At 53.0% G+C, this 18,654-nt stretch overlaps 8 protein-coding genes and 1 non-coding gene across 9 annotated transcripts; 7 read left to right on the forward strand and 2 right to left on the reverse strand.

The window, feature by feature from the left end:
• Positions 1-63: 63 nt before the first annotated feature.
• Positions 64-2,037, forward strand: J4E83_010668 (uncharacterized protein; the record flags this gene model as incomplete). Its single annotated transcript, XM_049337549.1, has 3 exons — positions 64-254; positions 302-879; positions 926-2,037. 3 exons carry the CDS (start codon positions 64-66, stop codon positions 2,035-2,037), a joined length of 1,881 nt encoding a protein of 626 aa, XP_049183308.1.
• Positions 2,038-3,629: 1,592 nt separating this feature from the next.
• On the forward strand, positions 3,630-4,753 carry J4E83_010669 (uncharacterized protein; the record flags this gene model as incomplete). Its single annotated transcript, XM_049337550.1, has 3 exons — positions 3,630-3,716; positions 3,923-4,111; positions 4,157-4,753. 3 exons carry the CDS (start codon positions 3,630-3,632, stop codon positions 4,751-4,753), a joined length of 873 nt encoding a protein of 290 aa, XP_049183309.1.
• A 1,323-nt stretch (positions 4,754-6,076) lies between these two features.
• On the forward strand, positions 6,077-6,565 carry J4E83_010670 (uncharacterized protein; the record flags this gene model as incomplete). Its single annotated transcript, XM_049337551.1, has 2 exons — positions 6,077-6,140; positions 6,228-6,565. The coding sequence occupies 2 exons, from the start codon at positions 6,077-6,079 to the stop codon at positions 6,563-6,565; spliced, it is 402 nt and encodes a 133-aa protein (XP_049183310.1).
• Positions 6,566-8,167: 1,602 nt separating this feature from the next.
• J4E83_010671 (uncharacterized protein) lies at positions 8,168-9,001 on the forward strand (the record flags this gene model as incomplete). The annotated part of the gene is made up of 2 exons (XM_049337552.1): positions 8,168-8,225; positions 8,286-9,001. The coding sequence occupies 2 exons, from the start codon at positions 8,168-8,170 to the stop codon at positions 8,999-9,001; spliced, it is 774 nt and encodes a 257-aa protein (XP_049183311.1).
• A 447-nt stretch (positions 9,002-9,448) lies between these two features.
• J4E83_010672 lies at positions 9,449-9,542 on the forward strand. The gene has a single exon. It is a non-coding gene; the product is annotated as a tRNA-Leu (tRNA).
• Positions 9,543-10,095: 553 nt separating this feature from the next.
• J4E83_010673 (uncharacterized protein) lies at positions 10,096-10,860 on the reverse strand (the record flags this gene model as incomplete). The annotated part of the gene is made up of 1 exon (XM_049337553.1): positions 10,096-10,860. The coding sequence occupies one exon, from the start codon at positions 10,858-10,860 to the stop codon at positions 10,096-10,098; it is 765 nt and encodes a 254-aa protein (XP_049183312.1).
• A 697-nt stretch (positions 10,861-11,557) lies between these two features.
• On the forward strand, positions 11,558-11,866 carry J4E83_010674 (uncharacterized protein; the record flags this gene model as incomplete). The annotated part of the gene is made up of 2 exons (XM_049337554.1): positions 11,558-11,647; positions 11,696-11,866. The coding sequence occupies 2 exons, from the start codon at positions 11,558-11,560 to the stop codon at positions 11,864-11,866; spliced, it is 261 nt and encodes an 86-aa protein (XP_049183313.1).
• Positions 11,867-14,247: 2,381 nt separating this feature from the next.
• On the forward strand, positions 14,248-15,432 carry J4E83_010675 (uncharacterized protein; the record flags this gene model as incomplete). Its single annotated transcript, XM_049337555.1, has 3 exons — positions 14,248-14,437; positions 14,487-14,729; positions 14,783-15,432. 3 exons carry the CDS (start codon positions 14,248-14,250, stop codon positions 15,430-15,432), a joined length of 1,083 nt encoding a protein of 360 aa, XP_049183314.1.
• An 800-nt stretch (positions 15,433-16,232) lies between these two features.
• J4E83_010676 (uncharacterized protein) lies at positions 16,233-16,856 on the reverse strand (the record flags this gene model as incomplete). Its single annotated transcript, XM_049337556.1, has 1 exon — positions 16,233-16,856. The coding sequence occupies one exon, from the start codon at positions 16,854-16,856 to the stop codon at positions 16,233-16,235; it is 624 nt and encodes a 207-aa protein (XP_049183315.1).
• Positions 16,857-18,654: the final 1,798 nt, after the last annotated feature.

The raw sequence follows: 18,654 nt of genomic DNA on the forward strand, positions 1-18,654 counted from the left end.
CAATTGATGCCCCTCCACATCAGCCGCATCCCCACAGTTGCACTCAACACCAGCTGCCCGGCCATGGATATCACCAAGTTCGTGACCGACTACCGGGAGTCGGCGTTCCTCATCGGTGATTACAATACCTACCATGAGCAGTTGTCGCGACGTCTCCGCATTGTGAACAAGAAACTCGGACGGGCAACACCCAAGAACGCGAAATATGCTGCAAAGGCCCCGGTCACGGCGGAGGATATCAAGAACAACAATGAGTACGAGTCACGTGTAGGAGGCGCATGCTAGAAGCTGACTATGACAGGGCTCTTCACCTGCTCCTGCTGAATTCGGAACGGGCATGGGCGCAGGCCATGGCTATGAAAGCCTCTCACTCCGACGAGAACGCCGACAAGAACATCACCGGCTCTACGCGTAAACACATCCTCTCGCGCTTACACAAGGCTACACAATACGCGAACCAGGTTATCGAACTCATCTCCAACACGAGTGCAAGCGGAGCATCAAAGACAGACGTGCTGGAAGCAAAGGCATATGCCTACACTCTGGCTGGAGCGCATGAGTTTGAGAAGCAAGCCGAGGGCATCAAGAGCAAGAACGCGACGCCCCAGCGCTGGGCCCCGTGCCTCACCAAGTACTCTGCGGCGCGAGTCATCTACAGCGCACTGCTGAAGGCTACGAGGAAGGACCTGTTCAAAGAGGTGTTGGCAGGCACTACCGACCCCAGCATCCGCTATGCTGCCTATCAGAGTCGCATCCCGCGTACAGTGGGTGTCCCGACTGTTGCGACAAAGTACTTCCCAAAGGACGACGCAGAGCTGGTCAAGGCCGTGGAGAAGCTCGACTCAGCAGCCCTGAAGGAAGAGGAAGCAGCTTCGTCCCGTAAGCAGCACCGATTGAACCAGAGGGTATCGCTAATAGTCAACAGACACCCAGATTACGTGGCGCGGCCGAACAGCAAACGTAGTAGACGCAGCGATTGGCCAGGCTCTAGCATCTGTCGATACCGCCTCCGCCGCCCTTGACCAGTCTACAACCTCCAACTCATCGCCCAAAGACCGAGCCAACGCTTACGATGACATCCTCATTGCGAGCCAAGACGCGGTCGACGCAACACGAAGGGCGATTGAGGAGCTTGAGAAGGAAGGTGTCGATGAGGGCGATGCGCGCATGCAGGATCTCCGTGTCACGAATCTAGCGGTCAACTACGATCTCATTTCGTGGCGAGTCGGGCGCAACCGAGTGCTTATCGGCAAAGACGACGGCCTCACGTTCCCCGCGAATCCTCCGCAAAAGCCGCGCCGACCGCGTAAAGACGGCAAGGAATGGGTCGAACGGGAAGAGCCCACTGGCCGCAAGCTGGCGCGCTTACGGGAGCGCATCGCTTTGTACGATGCAATCCTGCAAAGTATTGACTCGGTCAAGGACCTCAGGGGTGCTGCTCGCGATACCGGATTCATTTCCGAACTCGACGGACAGCGTGCATACTTCCAGGCGCTGAAGTGCTTGAATCTATCACACTCGTACGCATTCTTATCAACGCCAAAGCAAGCTTTAGCGCTTTGCAACAGGGCGTTGACACTGGCAAACCAAGCAGCATCTGCTCCACAATCCCAGGCGTCCTCAACATCCAACGCACCTAAGATGGAAGTCTCCGAGGAGCAGACAAAGACGCTCAAGGAGAACCTCGAAAACCTGAACTCGCACTACCGGGGTGTAGTGGCGCTGTCGCAACTATTCGCAAACTCTGATACCGCGTCCAAGGCTGGGCTGGCAAATGCAGCGCCCGTTGTTGAGCGACTGAACGAGTATCCATCGTCGGGCTCAGTTGACCTGAAGAACCTAGTCACATGGCCTCCAAAGATCAAGCCGGTACCGGTCAAGCCTCTATTCCTCGATGTGGCATGGAACTACGTCGAGTATCCCGGGCGCACGCCGCAAGCGCAGGTGCCTGAGCCAGAGCCAGAAGAGGCGCCGGTTGAGGAGAAGAAGGAGGAGAAGCCGCAAGCCAAGAAAGGTTGGTTCTCCTTTGGTAGATAGTCATAATCACCGTGCAGCTGGCAGGGATACATTCCATGGGGTTACCGTTGTTGCCCAAACGCTATTCCTAAGATCAAGTGATCTTTCAACAAAAGCCGTACTGGTATATCCTTGGTTTCCCGATGCGAGACCCTGAAAATGCCCTTCTCCAGACTGTGCGATAGTTCGCGCTACGGCTGTCTATCCAATTTGAACCCTCCCTATCTACGTGACAGCCACAAGCCGGAGACAAGATGGACGTGATTGGTCTAGTGAAAGGTACGCGCACAGACGTGCATGGCCGCTGTGGGACTAGCGTAATTGAGCCTCAGGGGCAATACCATAAGCGCCGGTCAGCGTGAACCATCACGCGCCTGACGGGACGGTTGTTTCGTTTCAACGACCCTTTGTTCGTGGGTCCTGTAGGACCGGGCGTGGCAATATTGAGCGCCGTTGTGGAGGCTGAATGCGTGTGAAATGTGCTATGCTTGCTTGTGAATAAGGGCTGAATCGCTCGAGAGGTCACCGTATGGTTCAGATTACCATGCTGAAGCTTGTACGACTGCAGGAAAACGGCCCGGCTCAAAAGAGACTGGAGGGACACTTGCGGGCAGCGTTCTGAGGTCATGCAGGTGGTTAGATCCTAATTTTAAATAAGGTGGGTATTATCGATACGGAGGGACCCCTATCACCAAAGCGCAGAGAACGGATCGCGTACCTGGTAGCTCAATCTCGTGCTCATTCCTCTCAACAGACAGACACACTCTTTCAACACTGCTTTGTAGCTGTTGCTTTTCTGTCCTTCAGTCTTTACAGTCGCTCCCTTACTTAATACACACACTCTTTTGAAGCTCCATCCGCTTGCTCGCGTCCTGTTTGGTGTACATCATCAAAACGTGCGCATTCGACATTCCAGGCATTCCCACCCGATACATTACCAGCTATTCGAGGAGCGCCACGCGTTTCTCGACCTAATACACCCATCACGGCTTCCGCACTGGCTACCTCCATCCTCCCTCGGCCCCAGGTCGACGATTCGTTCCGCAGACCCTCGATCCTGCAGGTTTTCGACCTGCCCGCCTTCAAGACGTCTACCACCGCCAACTTCGACGACAAGCTGCCGTCGATCGGCCACGATAGATCACGACCGTCCTCAAGCTCGACCGTGGCTTCCTACACCCAACAAAGGCATGGCAGCAATGCCTCGATTCAGCTGCCGTCACTAGCTACGCTAGCGTCGGCTGCGTCGAATTGCCCCGCTGCGAATATGAACAGTAATGATAGTAATGATAATATGAGGAGAGATACGCCCGAGAAGAGAATGCCTTCACCCCCTAGGTACGTACCCAGAATTACCCAGGCTCTCGTTGCGGTAGGTGGGACAAGTCTGTACAGCACGGATCCGGAAAGGGTTTTGCAAAATGTTCTAGCAGAATATTTGTGAACACTTTCGCGGTGTTGTATTCACTTATCGTAAAATATGAGAGCGTGGTGAATGGCTCCAGACTGGCAGTTGCGTCGGCGGCTCAAACCGCCGGCCGTTCCGCTCGCACCTGCTGCTTATCACTGAAAGCTTGGCGTTTTCGCGACTTCTTTTCCAGCCCTCGCTAACCATGGAGAACAGTAAACCCGTTAATGGCCTCAGCATGACTTATGCAACCTCTGCGCCCGCAACCGCTGGTGGTCAGGCTGGCTCTCCGGTACGTACGATTGCGATGTTGGCGTCATGGCTCCATGTCAGACGCCGATTTGTCTCTTATCCTCTTATCGATAGGTAGCCATTATCTACTTCTTCTGGCCTCGCGCTCGAGGCGACCTCGACGCATCGCATTCTTTTGCGATGTCGTCCAGAGACGAGCCTGAGGGATTTTGGCAACACTAAAGTGCTCCTGCTGACAATCTGCAGCCGTCCTGCCAAAACTGCGCAACCTCCACCACCCCTCTTTGGCGCCGCGACGAATCTGGCGCTGTTCTCTGCAATGCCTGTGGTCTCTTCTTGAAGCTACACGGACGTCCGCGACCCATTAGTCTGAAGACAGATGTCATTAAGAGCCGGAACCGCGTCAAGACTGGCGGACCAGGTGGACGCAAGCGGGTATGCAAGTCAATCCACGACTCCTTCACAACTAACACATGACAGACAAGCGACCAAGGTGGTCTTCCTGCCGCGCATCCCGATGCTGATGGCCAGCTAGCCCTAGCCCAGCACCGCCGCGCATCTGGCAAGATCTCTTCTGGACTCTCCGACCGCTCGCAATCGCCCATCTCCCGCACCGGTACCCCGAACTTCAACCACCCCTCCAACATCGCACCATCACACTTGTTCGAGCAGGCCCTGCATGGCGGTGACTTCCACTCGCCCTCCCTGCCAGGCTTTGGCATCCGTGCTCCGTCCCCCGCCAACTCTTCGATCAACGGCTCCCACCTCGAAGCCCCTCTCCCGTACGAGACTCTTGCCGCTCAGAACACTGCGCTCAAGACACGCGTCTCGGAGATGGAGCTCATCAACGACCTCTTCCGCAACCGTGTTAGCGAGCTTGAACAGAGCGAGCAGTCAGCACGACAAACAGAATCAACCCTGAGGCAAGAGCTCGAAGAGACCAAGCAGCGAGAAGCGGACCTGAAGAGGCGGCTGGACGAGATCGAGGCCGAAAGCCCGCGACACAAGAAGATGAAGATGAGCGAATTCGTGGACGAGAGCCGCGCTGGCACGCCCATTAGCGCAATGGTCGAATAAGCACAACTGTTTCCTGACAAGGCGTTTCCTTTTATCAACTAATGACTGTTTCACGCATGCGGGGAGTGATCGAGTCGCACCTGCTGTGATCTCCCTGCGACGAGAGTTGGGCGTCGACGTCTGCTCTGCGCTCGGTCTTTACGACCATCTAATGTCCGATACCACTTCTTATCATGGTCCTTCGGGGCTGTGACTGTATTGTAATCTTTCTTTTTTGAGTCCGATACCAAGTGCTGATGCGAGGAGATGCGGTGGGCTGTTACGGCCGATATGGATGGGATGGTTGGATGGGTAGATGGTTGGCATGGATGGGATGAGGTGGGAAGGGTCATGTTTACCAAAAGTCTTATATGGGAATAGCTTTCGTCGTTGAATTCGATGTGAGCACTACAGTTTGTTCTTTCGTGTCTTGTAGTGAGAGATTGTGTGCAGTGACATCCATGATGAGTTCTAATGATTTTGAACGAACGACTAACACCAGATACCACAATTATATTGCTTGCAGCCCACATGGCATGACGTTCAATTGTGTGAACATGTACGAGATAAAGTATATTCTTATCTGTGTACACATCATAGCTGCGTTACAAGTGTGTCATGCAAAATGAATTATCTGGTTCCCACCCATCAGTTATGTGGTGACACTCTGTGAAGCCTCGCGAACATCGTACTTGAATGCTTCGACTTTGGCTTTGCTATACAAGCTTTTCCGGATTCTTGTAATTGATCTGAATAACTGTCGCTAGCAGGTATTCCGCAGTCCTTACAGTATTTACGCATCTTATCTGTACCCCACAGATGAGGTTTAGGACTAATATAAACAACGTGTCAGCGCCTATACACCAGAGAGAAAGATCTCTACTAAGATTTTTGCATGGTTTGACTGGGCTTCGTGTTTATACTCGCACGACACATTGTGTTCAGATGTGCATTGATGTAATGATGTCGTGGTACCTCTAAGATCGGTTGTGTCGGTTGAGGGGAATGTTTGTGGAGCGGTTGCAAAGCGATTGCAAACTCTGTGAACAGTTCAGGCTCTCAAGAATTCCCCAACATCCTCGCCTGACTTAGGAGGACTATGGGCAGCTAGGAGAAGTCATTAGTACTCTCAAAAACTTCACGACGGTCGACGAGGTAAAGGTTGTCGGGAGTAAACGGGGAGCGCTAACCCGATGTGAGCTCCCGCACGGACTCTTGGCGGCTAATCAACCCTTCAGCGAGTTTTTGCATCCACCTCCTCCATCCTCCTCCCACCACTCCCCATCCATTGAAGGACCAATTCATCTCCAACTCATCTCCACTCCGACCGTCAATACCATCACCATGGTTGCCATCGCTCGCTCCTTCGGCGCCGCCCGCGTGGCCGCCCGTGGCTTCTCCAACGCTGGTATGTCTCGCGCCTGCCGCAGCAGCTTAAGCCATTGGGTTTGAGCTCTGCAAGCTCATCAAGCAGCCATTGACCATCATCTTGCAGCCCGCGCTCCCCAGCAGAACACCCTCGTCGCTGCCCGCAGCGCCTTCCGCAACAACGCCGCCCGCAACGTCATCCAGAAGCGTGGCATCGTCGCCGAGTCCACCGCTGCCGCCATGGTCGCTGCCGCCAAGATCCAGGGTGCCGGTCTCGCTACCATCGGTCTTGCCGGTGCCGGTGTCGGTATCGGAACGGTTTTCGGTGGTCTCATCCAGGGTGTTGCCCGCAACCCTTCCCTCAGGGGTCAGCTCTTCCAGTACGCCGTTCTCGGTTTCGCCTTCGCTGAGGCCACTGGTCTTTTCGCGCTCATGATGTCCTTCTTGCTCCTCTACGTCGCATAGATGTGTGCATTGCATGGACTGCCGGACATTTGGGGTCAACGGTATGGGGGTGCCGCAAGGTGGAAAACTTTTCTTGCGGATGGGTGTGTGCATAGGGACGACTACTACCTCTTTTCCTACTCTAGTGGCCGGTCAGATTGTGTAAAACATGTACTTTAGACGAGCAATCTGAAGAGCAAGCTACCACCACGGCTCGCTTTCCTTACCCAGGTATATGTGCGGAAGCTGTAGCTATGGTAATGACATGTGCGGATGACTGACGTTGAACTCAATGGACTCGAATGGACCCTCAGAACCAATGCCGACGCTTGTCAATACCCGTGCCACGTTCCGTGATGAGCTACTGCTGTTCGAGCTGTCCGATATTGAGACTTGGTCATGCCAAGCTTTCGCTCGAGCTCGCTCGCAAGCCCATGGGTGCTCAATGCTGCCCACCCCACTACAATGTCGAAGTTCGACTTGAGCTTGTTAACTACTTAGACTGGATAGTCCATCTCATCCCGCCGCAGGTGGACAGCGCAATGGTCTACCCCAGAACCCCGCGATTTCGAGGCTGCCTCGGTACGACCCGCTACCGCGAGCGCAAGCTGGAGAATGAACAGGCGACAAAGAAGCCTTGACTCTGGAACTCAGTCAAGGCAGGTTGCGTCTTGTACCTGGATATCTAGGAGCCCATATCGTGTGGGTGAGATGGTAACCGTATTCCCATTGTTATTGTTTGACAACCCGCGGCACAATAGAGGCCACGGGCACCAGGTACGAGCTTAGCAACATTACTTTGAAGTACCAAGCTGACTGTCAATTGATAGACAGCAGTACGCAGTCAATACTGCTTGTACCTCTGTGAATTGAAAGCGATCCCAGCCTCCGCGAACTCCGCACGTCACTACGACCCTCATCCGATCGAAACCCGCGCGTAATACACTATCCCATATGAGAAGGAATGATGGAGACTATGAGACTTTTAAGGGCCGCGTCTATAGCGATCATCTAGGCACGACGATGCTGTGGCTAACCGGGAGCAGACCAGCACGCAGCGTCGCATTGCAAAGTCCGCGCGGCGCACGTCTCCAGAGCCTCCGCGTTTGGTCCCAGATCGACGTGATACCTGCTACGGTCACAGAAGAAGCAAGAGCTGCTGCGCAAGTCGTATAGAGATACCGAGGCTGCGTTGTTTCAGATCTGCGTCTGGGTAGATGGTGAGGCTGTTTTCGAAACACGATACGTGAACGCTCCAACCCGCCTCCCAGGACCGGACATCGGAAACCAAACAACCACACTCTTCCTTGCTGACTGCGGAACATGCAATGCATTCGAATACTGCAATGGTGCATCTTCATACTCGGCTCGTACCAAGACCGTGAAACTAGGTAAGGTGGGTTTCGTGAGAAGCTTCCACATCTGACGCGGCGAAGCTTAGATGTTTGGCTGTGCGGGTATCACCTCTCCGGACTGTGGTATTTAGAGCTCGATGTCTTCTTGAGTTGATTTGAGCAAATAACATCCTATCAGTACTATCATCTTGTAATATCTGTGCCGGTCACTTCTATTCCATTTCAACTACTCTCACTACCAATACTTCCGAAACTCCAATCAGCAAACATGCGTTACACAGCCTTTGTCGCCGTTGCTGCTTTCTCCAGCGCCGTCTTCGCTACCGGTAGGTTTTGATAAGCATGAAGAAGTATGCTTCATTGGACACCCATCTAACACATCCCAGCCAGCCCCCAAGACGACGTTGCCTCCATCCTCGAGGCTCTCCGCACGAACAACCCCGAAGATGCCGATGCCGCCGCCTCAGCCATGAAGGTCAAGCTCCGCCGTCAGGACGACGTGAGCTCCATCCTCGCCGCGCTCGAGGCCAACAACCCCGACGATGCCGCCGCAGCCAAGCAGGCCATGTCCTCTACATCCACCACCAAGCGTCAGGACGACGTATCCCACTGCCTCGACAACCTCGCGCAGGTCGACCCCGCGGCCGCAGCAGCAGCCCGCCGCGACATCAAGAGCCGCAGCATCGACGTCCGCGACATGGAGAAGCGTCAAGACGACGTCGCCTCCATCCTTGCCGCCCTCGCGCAGAACAACCCCGATGACGCCGCGGCCGCTGCTCCCGCTATGAGCTCCACCCCCAAATCAGTCACCAAGCGCCAGGACGTGTCCCACTGCCTCGATGATCTCGCCGCAGTCGACCCCCAGGCCGCTGCGGCTGCCCGTCGCGATATCGAGACCCGCGACGTCGAGAAGCGCCAGGACGTCGATGCAGCACACTGCCTTGATGCGCTTGCAGAGGTTGACCCTGAGGCTGCTGCTGCTGCGCGCCGCGATATCGAGAAGCGTCAGGATGATGTTGCGTCTATTCTTTCGGCGCTAGCTCAGAATAACCCTGATGATGCGAAGGCGGCGCAGACGCTTGGTAAGCGATGGGTTGCGTAGACGGAAATGTGAGAGATGAAGATGTAGTGTATTGAGCTTTTAGGTTCTTGTGGTCCGGATCGGAATGTAATGGCTGAGTTGTATATAGTGTAGTGCTGTTTATGGATTTGTACATGATAGGGATAACTAGGGCACGGTTCTAACTAATGCACTCGTTTGGCCTGATGTATCCGTCCGTGTGTTTCGAGTAGTTGTTGAAGATGAACTACCTGTCTAGACTTATTTGATTCAGTGTGTTTATGCCGGTACTGCATTCTCTTGAACGTTGTCTCCACGCCACAAAGTCGTTGTTCTACCAAAGTCGACCTGCCCCTCTACTACCCCGCATCACAACAAAGACACCAAACATCACCGAATCCTTCCCTTCATGCCTACGGCACGGCTCCTGTGCTGTTCTGCCGGTTATATAAATGTTCTATCTCCAAAATTTGTCCAGTTTCTCCATCAGACACGATGGCCGAGTGGTCTAAGGCGGTAGATTTAAGCCCTGCTTGGATCTCTACTACAGAAATGTGCGTGGGTTCGAACCCCACTCGTGTCAAACTGCTTGTTTTGCTCTTTTTGCCATTTTTTGCGTTCGAAAATGATGTGGGAGTATCTTTCTGGCGGTGTTGGGGTGAAATGGCAACCATGAGCGTCCGGAGCGATGGCGGGGTATACTCGCAGACCCCGCTTGTGTTGAAACCAACACTTTGCTTTTTTGCATTCCTTTGCGCGTCTCAAAGTTTCTGATTGAACTACCTCTTTCTGTGGAAAGCCACTAGGGCATTGACCTGCGACTTTGAAGATTCACAGACATAGCTCTCGAAGAGCAAATAATGTTAAAACACATCTACAATTGTTGTATGCTTCACGAAGAATAGTAGTACTATATGCCATTTAGGAAGTGATGTAGGCCAAAGACTGGTTTATGCCTGCTCAGGTGGCGTAGAGCAAGGTACGCATGCATTCCAACACGTTGTTGAGATCTCAAAGTAGAGATAGCCCCAATGTTGTATCAAAGCTATCTAACAGCTTCCCATGAAATACCTCAAGTCCTCGAGGAAGAAGAACATTGCTAGATAAATGCACCAAGCAAACACATCCCAATCGTTCTAGTCCTGTTCTGTGTCTTCATCCCGCTCTTGGAGCTCCTCTTTCTTCTTCCGTCGCCTACAGCCTTCCTCCTCAATCATCTCCATTAGTCTCCGCGGCAAACCCGCATATGGGCACCCATCTCCCAATATCTCCGCACTAGTGTCCAGAAACCTCTGCCTAAAGAACCACCATAACGCCCCATCAGCACTCTCAGTGCCGTCCGGTCGTGGGTAGAAAGGATCGTTTCTCATGAACGCTGCGCACGCCTGCTTCAGCCCAGCTTCGTCCATAGACATGTGCCTCACACAGTCAAAGTCCAGAATCCACATGACGTGTTCGCCGAGATAGTGTGATGGGAATGATGACGATGATGAGGCTCGCGGAGGTGCAAGCACGAACTCGACGTCATTGGCATCGACTTTGGCGCCCCAGTGCATCACAGCAAGCGCATCCGCCATAGTCTGCGCGTAGGCGACGTAATCAAGGCCGAGGTCTTCCATCTGATTGATGTGTAATGGAACGTTCCTGAGACTGAACCGCTGGAAGCGCGATGTGTTTGTTGCTTCGCGCTCTCTTCGTCGCCCCAAGTAGGGACGAATAAGACAACAGTCGTCGTCTTCATTCCCTTTCACAAAAGCCGAGAGTGGCGTGTTGCCTGCGCAGAACAGGTCTACGATCTTGTCGCTGATAGATCGAGGTATCTTAGGGATTCGTTCCGATATGAGCGCTCTGCACTCTGTGAAGCCGGCAGGGAAGCGGTGGAGATTTTCAATCCACCACATGTTGTTTGAGTATATTAACGACTGACATTGCGGTATGGCTAGAGGCATGGAAGGACGATGTTTGTTTGCGCACCGAATGATTTGCAGATGCATGTTGTAGTCGTTAGTGACGGATCGTCCGGGTCCTCCATCTTCGCGTTTGATGGCATGATTCGTGCCATCTTCAGCAGCCCAGACGCTGCCGCAAAATCCCTTGCCGATGCAGCGGTAGGGGTTGTTGGTGTTTGGCATGATGAAGTCGTTATTTCAGGAACAGGGTTTGTGCAGAACTGAATGAATTTGTAAGAGCGGCTCTGTGATTAAGTTCAGTGTTGAAATGTAGTAAGTCATGAAATCGAAAAGAATAAAATGTAGGTTTGACTCAGACCAGTACCATGGTTAGAAGAAAGGCGCATCCACTCCTTCAATGAGTCGTGTGACATCGTTAATGACAACTCTCTAATACAAGATGCACAGCCTGAGCAGATGTATTTCAGGCAAATCGTACATTTACCACAAGGCTGTGGAGATGCGCCTCAGGGTGTGGCCGTGCCGTTGGCGTTGTTGCCTAACGAGATAACCGTGCCGTAGGTGGCCTAAGCTTGGTATGCAAGCAGCATATATCAACAACAAAGACACCGCAATCTCGTTCAAAGTCTGCATTGACTTCGAGAGAGTTCATCAACCATTCCCGCACTGCATATTCCCGACTGAAACCATGGGTCAAGAACAGTCTCAGCCGTCAGCATCGCAGCGACCTCCAGAGCCGCAGCTTAGCGAGGAAGAGCGCGCACAGCTCCAAGCTGAGGTATGGTCTTAGTGTTCGACCATACACGCAATGCTGACAAGCTCAAAGATGCGCGCAAACCAGCAGGCGGCCCTGGATAAGCGTCTTAACCAACCAAGGAAGTCGTCGCCCGCAGGCGCTCAATCAACAAGGAAGCCAACTGCCCTGGAGGAAGCAAGCAGGGAGAACATCGGGTGGCGCAACGCCGATGCGCAGGCGGAGTTCAGGAACTGGAACTGATGTGGGTGGACACGATGCTTGTGTCTTGTAGCTGAGCCGGCGCGAAATGTGGTAATCTGGATTGAAGGCGTTCAGACGTTCCACGAACAGGGATGCGGTTTGTCTCTCGGAGTCCGGCGTATTGGAGTCTACAACCGATATTTGACAACGTCATTTTCTTCTCATTTTAATTCTTTCGCGTCTTGATTCGGTGATGGAAAGCACAAAGCAGGTGTTTGGTGCTGTGCCTCAGCAAGCTGAAATGAAAGCAAGGGGCCAAACGGACATCCGCGGGGAAATGCCCACGCCAGTCGCTCGCTAGCGGCTTACATAACCGATGATCTTCCGCCGCCCAGCCCAAATCACCTGCATCGTACATCTCAATTGCACTCATATACCCATCTCGCTGTCGCCACTATGCCAGAACAGCGCGTCGCAAAGCGCAAGACTCACACCAAGTCGCGAAAAGGATGCTTCCAATGCAAGCAGAGACATACTAAAGTAGGTGTTTACCTTCGATACAGCTTCCGTCTTTTCCAGCCAATCACCGTGTGCTGTGCGATTTTCTGTACCTACCCGGCGAATAGTGCTCAAGTGCTATAAGCATCCGAAGCTATGGCTCTTCTGCAGTGATCCGTGTCGTCGCTTACCATGTCGTACAGTGCAATGAAGCGCGCCCGCGCTGTGGGAACTGTGTTCGCCTGGATATCCATTGCCATTTCCCTGCAATACCGGATAGCTACTCGACCTCCCCACAACACAGTCCAGGAGTGTCCTCGCCCTTTGTGGATACAAATCATGCTGAAAGTCCCGAAGCAAGTCCCGCCAGTTCCGAGCTACCACTCGCAGACCTCCGTCTGCTGCATCATTGGACAAAGGCGTGCGCCAAGTCTTTGCATCCAAATCCCGCAACTAGAAGTGTCGTCTGGCAGGTAAGACTGGTCTACTCCGATAGACTATGTGGAATCGCTGAACTGACCGTGCCGCTCCGCAGAATGAGTTCATCGAACTAGGCTTCGACTACCCTTTCCTTCTTCGTGGTTTTCTCGCCCTTTCGGCAGTCCATCAAGCATCCTTGCTTCCGCCCAACGAGCGGCAGAGCCTTTTGCTCCAGGCAGATTCCCACATCAGTCGAGCCTTGGACACTTATCGAAAGAATTTGGAGACGCCGAACGTTGAGCTGGCAATTCCGATGTTCATGCTGTCTTCGATAATCTTGACTTACAACTTCGGTTCGGCGCAGCTTGAACGCCCCGAGGATCCTATTCGCGCTCTCCACCACTGCTTCATGTTATTGCAAGGCATCAAGGTTGTGGTGATACCTCACTGGGACCAAATCAAAGACAGCTCGGTGTTTGCTCATATGACAGATATGGCGTCTCCGGAAGCGCTAGATGCGTTGGACACGCTCGCAAGGGAGGAGAATCCTCAAGAGATTCTTCGACTGAAGGAACTTACGGAACTCCTACTGGATAGCCAAGACAAGGAGGCCTGCGCTACAGCTATCGACGCACTCAACGCTACCTGGCTCCGGTTTCGGCACATATCACCCGATCGCGACGAGTACTCCCTTCTCTTTCTTTGGCCTGCGAGGTTGGAGACCCATTTCTTCGATCTCCTCGCAGCTCACAACCCTGTGACATGCATTATCACAACCCATTTTGCAGCAATGTTGGCCCAATGTCGCCCGGTATGGTGGGTGGTAAAGTGGCCCCAATGGCTTCTTGCTGCCTGCGAACATCTGCTAGCAGCGACACCAGATCTTCTAAAATGGCTCGACTGGCCGCAACAGATCATTCATGCTCAAGCCGGGAGCGCAACGACCACTCCGACAGCCTCTTGAGGATCTGAGTTACACCGATTTGTATCCATTCTGGTGTCGCAGCCAATAACTCGTTATATCCTATCGCGGGGAGTGAACCTGACCGGGTGTCCTTATGCTTTGGCAAACCATCTCTTGGCGCATCCTAAAGTCGTGGGTTGTTTTGGCGAAGTCTTTTCGCAATGATCACTAATCTGGGACCAAGTAAATGGCGAAGCTTGCGAAGCTCGCGAGAGGCTGTGCAATTCGCACAATCTCAACGAGGCACTGCAGTTGTTGATACGCCGTATTGGACGGGGTGCCGCACGATTTAACCCCCAAATCGTCCCACTAGTGCGGCAGAAGCCATACGGCCGATACGGGGCCCGCAAAAAAACGTCTCGGCTCGGCAAGCGCTCTTGGCAGCGTATTTCGCATCACGTATTCCGTACAGCCAGAACGCGAACGCATCCTTAGCTTGACGGCTTGGCCGAGGAGCGATACGCAACTGTTGTTAAAACGTTCGAGAAGCCCACTTCGAGAATGACCACACCTGCATTCGAGGACGCATTACCTGCGTTCGTCTTCAACTCAACTCAACATGTCCGACACCGAACCATATCGCCCAGCGCTTGACGACCCAACCGCCTACGTTCTATACCGATACATCCCAAACCGGATAGCGGCGATCATATTCGTCGTCGCATTCGGTCTTACCACCTTTCTGCACATCTACCAATTCATCAGGAGAAAGACGTGGTACTTCGCACCACTAGTGATTGGAGGTCTATGTAAGATTGTATAGCCATCCTTCGCGATGGTGTTGCTGACATGATGCAGTCGAGGTTATAGGTTACATCGGACGCTACCTCTCACACGACGATGTCTGGGCACTCGGTCCCTTCATTATGCAGTCGCTGCTCATCTTACTTGCCCCGGCACTATTCGCAGCCTCCATCTACATCATACTGGGTCGGATAATCCTCTTAGTCGACGGAGAGCGCTACTCGCTAATTAGCCACAAGTGGCTTACGAAGACGTTCGTAGCAGGAGATGTGTTCAGCTTTATGTTGCAAGCCGCAGGTACGTTACCACTCTAACGCAGCTTCCGGGACTATGGCTAAATATCAGTATAGGTGGTGGCATCCAAGCAATGGGCACGCTAGACGCCCTGCACACCGGTGAAAAGATCATCATCGGTGGTCTGTTCGTCCAACTACTCTTTTTCGGCTTTTTCATCGTCGTCTCCGCGGTTTTTCACTACCGTGTCTCCAGAGACCTTCCCCTAAAGAGGCGCTACAGCCCCTTCTCGTGCTTCAAGTCTCGACAATCTCATGAGATCGTACAAACATGGACCGCCGTATCCCGAGCGAGTCTTGACGAACTACCCTGGAAGCGCCACCTCTTCAACTTATACTTCGCAAGCGCGCTCATCATGGTTCGAAGCATCTTCCGTGTCGTGGAATACCTCGGAGGAAATGCAGGGTATCTCCTCAGTCACGAAGTGTACCTGTACATCTTCGATGCACTGCTGATGTTCTTTGTCATGGTTTCTTTCAACTGGACCCATCCAAGTCAGGTCACGGACGCACACCAGAAGAGACTGCGAGCCGGTTCGCCTATGGAGCTTCAACATTCTCGCGATATGTCAACGGGCGCGGACGAAGAGCAAATGATGGGTCATAGTGAGGCTAAGAATGGTGTAAGGACTGGTGGCAGGAGGGATTCAAGGAGCCATGGCAGGACTGGATCGAGACGTTCAAGCAGGCATGCTTCTGGGCGTTGAGACCGCAGGGGTGGATCTATTGATTATGACACTAAGAGGAGGACTTCATCCGCATTTGACAACAGGAGGATGGAAACTAATGACGAACCTGCAAGAAGTACGCGACAAGCTGTGCGCCAGCACGTCCCCTATGGGTAGGGACGCGGAACAGCGAGGTTTTCCAAAAGGGAAGCTTGAGCGACATGCGTCGGTAGCAAGTGTCATGTGGAAGGCAATGACGTCATTTTATTTTGGGAGCAAGAACTTCCGACTTCACTAGGAAGTCACATCCGATTAGATAGCATCAGTTAGTGGGAACAAGTCACCTCAGAGAGATGAAAGAAGCATCTGTAATTTCATCTACATGCTTAATGCAATGCACACGATGAAAGATTCCACCCCTTCATGTCGGTACTTTTTTCCTCTTCGCACTCCAGAGAAAGGGTATGTTTCCGCTATGACTATAATTGTACCCTATTAACTCTGGAATAGGGTATATAGACAGCCACGACTCCAGTCCCTCGTCTTATTTTATTTTCGTCACATCCCAGCCCTTCTACTCAGGACGGTGGTGGAGGCCGACCACCGAACTTTGTGATTACTGATAGCCTTCTTGAAAGCGAAATTACTACCCACGCAATTACAATACAGGATCCAGAAAAGTTCCGAGAGCTGGAATGCGATTCGTGGTGATGCATTTTTGGAGCAGCATGGTGGAGCTTCCGAGGTGTGTCCGCCTTCGCGCCGATAGAAGACCAACTTCACGAGGAGCGAGAAAAAGGTTCTGTCGCTGAACGGAAAACTTTTGCGCGACTCTATGTTCACAACTGTGGTTGTGGATGGCCCATTTGCGAAGCCAAACGGTCAGCCAATCTCTGTAAATAGATGGCTATCCGCGGGTCGCGACAATTGGCATGTCGACCGGCGTACTCCTTCAGCTCTCGCAGTTCAGTCTGTAGCATGTGTACTTCCGCCTTCAGTATGCGGTTACTGCGCTCAGAGTCTCGCGCTCTCTCAACTAGCGCTTCCTGCTCCATTTTCTGCTTGCTTCGACATTTGCTGGCGGCTTTGCGGTTCTTTTCGAGATATATAGCCCGCGCTGAGCCTGGTTCGGCGTACTCGGATCGACGCCTCTTCTTGGACGGTGTTTCTGTTGTTGTTGTTGTTGTTGTTGGGGATGTCTCTTCATCCTTAGGGTACAGACTGTCGTGTCGTCCTTTGGCGTCGTCGTCGTTGTCGCCTTCGTAGAATTGGGACGCATCGGCGGGATCGAACTGCGTTTGCGACGGGGAAATAGTCGGAGTAGAGATCGAGTTTGCTGACTGATTGGAAGGAGTAAATGCTGAGCCGCCCTGGGCGCCGAAAAAGGTGTTCGCAGTCGGTGCTGCGTTTAAGTTAACGTTTGCGCCCAAAACAAACGCCTGCGAGTTCGTGGATTGAGACATGGGCGGCGGAAAATTGCCCATATACTGGTATCCTGCGTATTGTGGGAATAATGGACTTGTGGGCGATGTGTGCGTAAAAGATCCATAACTACCGGGCGCTGGTGTTTCTTCTGGCTGCCCTTGATTCGGATGGTACACTGGGTACCCTGGCTGCCCTGGTATCATTGGAGAGTTGTCGTCCGACATGTAAGAATGATGTTGGTTAGAAGGTATGAGAACTAAGCTCATTGTTAACGGTATTTGCCTGTGAGGATATGTGGTTTGAGGTAACTCGCTACCACGCTTTGCCAGATTTCGTGCCGATTGTGTGTGCAATGGACCCTTTTGGAAACGACACAATGAATTGGTGAATAACGGAGATATCTGAATAGACTAGAAGTGGTGAAGCTGGACGTGTTGAGAGTGTGATGATGCAGGTGGTCTGTTTGTCATGGGAAGTGAAGAATCAAACGTCGATCCATGGTAGGCGCCATTCGCAACCGTGGAAAGCAGAACCATGGCCAACTTATCTTCAAGCGAGAGAATCCTGGCCGGCGCGCTGAATCGAACGCGTGGTACGGGTACGCAATGGCACAGAGTGCTGTAGTTTGTCGAAGAGGCTATGACGGCGCGGGAAACATGCCCGGGGAGGATCCACGCGACATGATTGAGTGAGATGCTGGCCGGCGGCGTATACCGCGACCAACTATGAGGCAAGCACTTCGCATGCCGCTGCAGGAAGAGGCGCATTGCCGCAAGCTGCGCAGCAGCTGTCAACGCGCTCTGATAGCTTACCAATGCTGGTCTGTCGGATGAGGGCAGTCGCGACGAGGTGAGGCTGAGGGAACGGCACGCTGGTGGTGCGGCGGCGGGGGGAAGCCGAGCCATCGGCATGATCTCGGTGAACCTGTTCACGGGCGCTCATTCTTAACCAGCGGTAGTGGTGTCCATGGATCCCTCGATCAGGTACGGGTGGGCCTTCTGCGCTAGTGGTCTCGGAGCCCTGGAGGACCTTCGACGTTGCACGACGTGCCGTCGCTAACGCCAGTCGCTAACCTTGGAATCACGCTACCGCTGGCCTTCGTCACCCGCAACCCTCTGTCTGGTATTTTGCCTCAGACTCGGCTCCAAAAATAGTGGGTGGCAGGTGCTCTGAGACTCCATTTCGTCTATATCTAAAAATCGTGAACCCACTCGTCCAATCGTTCTTCCGTCCCCGGATCTGCTCAATCGCAAGCTCGCTTCTTTTGCACCTCAAGGCGCCTACCACTCACTATGAGCATTGGCGCCGACTCAGACCCAGGTAAAGATGCCGACTTGAACAGACAGCTTTTCCGTGGAATTGGATACGTGCCATATCGGCACTTTAGCTCTCGGCGATGCTCTGATCTAAGCGTATTGAGTTGTACTCTTCGTCGCCATGTTCGACGTCATTCTCAAGGGTGGACCGATCGACGATCTGTTCCGATATCCGATGACACTTCTCATAGGCTGTTGGGGGCTGATTGCAAGCATCATGCCAGTATAAGAGAAGATCGCGTCGCATATGCAGAATGTCAACTCGCATTCCTGCAGTCTGTCTCCGCCGCCTCCGATACCATGTCAGCCCTAAAGCCAAGAAATGGGCAAGGCTGGTGAGTAATCCACTCTTCCGGGACGGCTCGATAGCTAGGAACACCAGTGATGAGTTCCTGGTCTATCCGATATACGCAACTATGCTGTCCTTGAAGGAGCGGTTTCTCCCAAAAGTCGCTGAATTTAGTTTTTGTAGTGGCGGGCCGTCATCTCGAATCGATAAAGAAGCGATTCGAGTTCCCAA

Source organism: Alternaria metachromatica (assembly GCF_023757995.1).
Source record: "Alternaria metachromatica strain BMP 0045 chromosome Unknown scaffold_49, whole genome shotgun sequence".
Classification (NCBI taxonomy): domain Eukaryota; kingdom Fungi; phylum Ascomycota; class Dothideomycetes; order Pleosporales; family Pleosporaceae; genus Alternaria; species Alternaria metachromatica.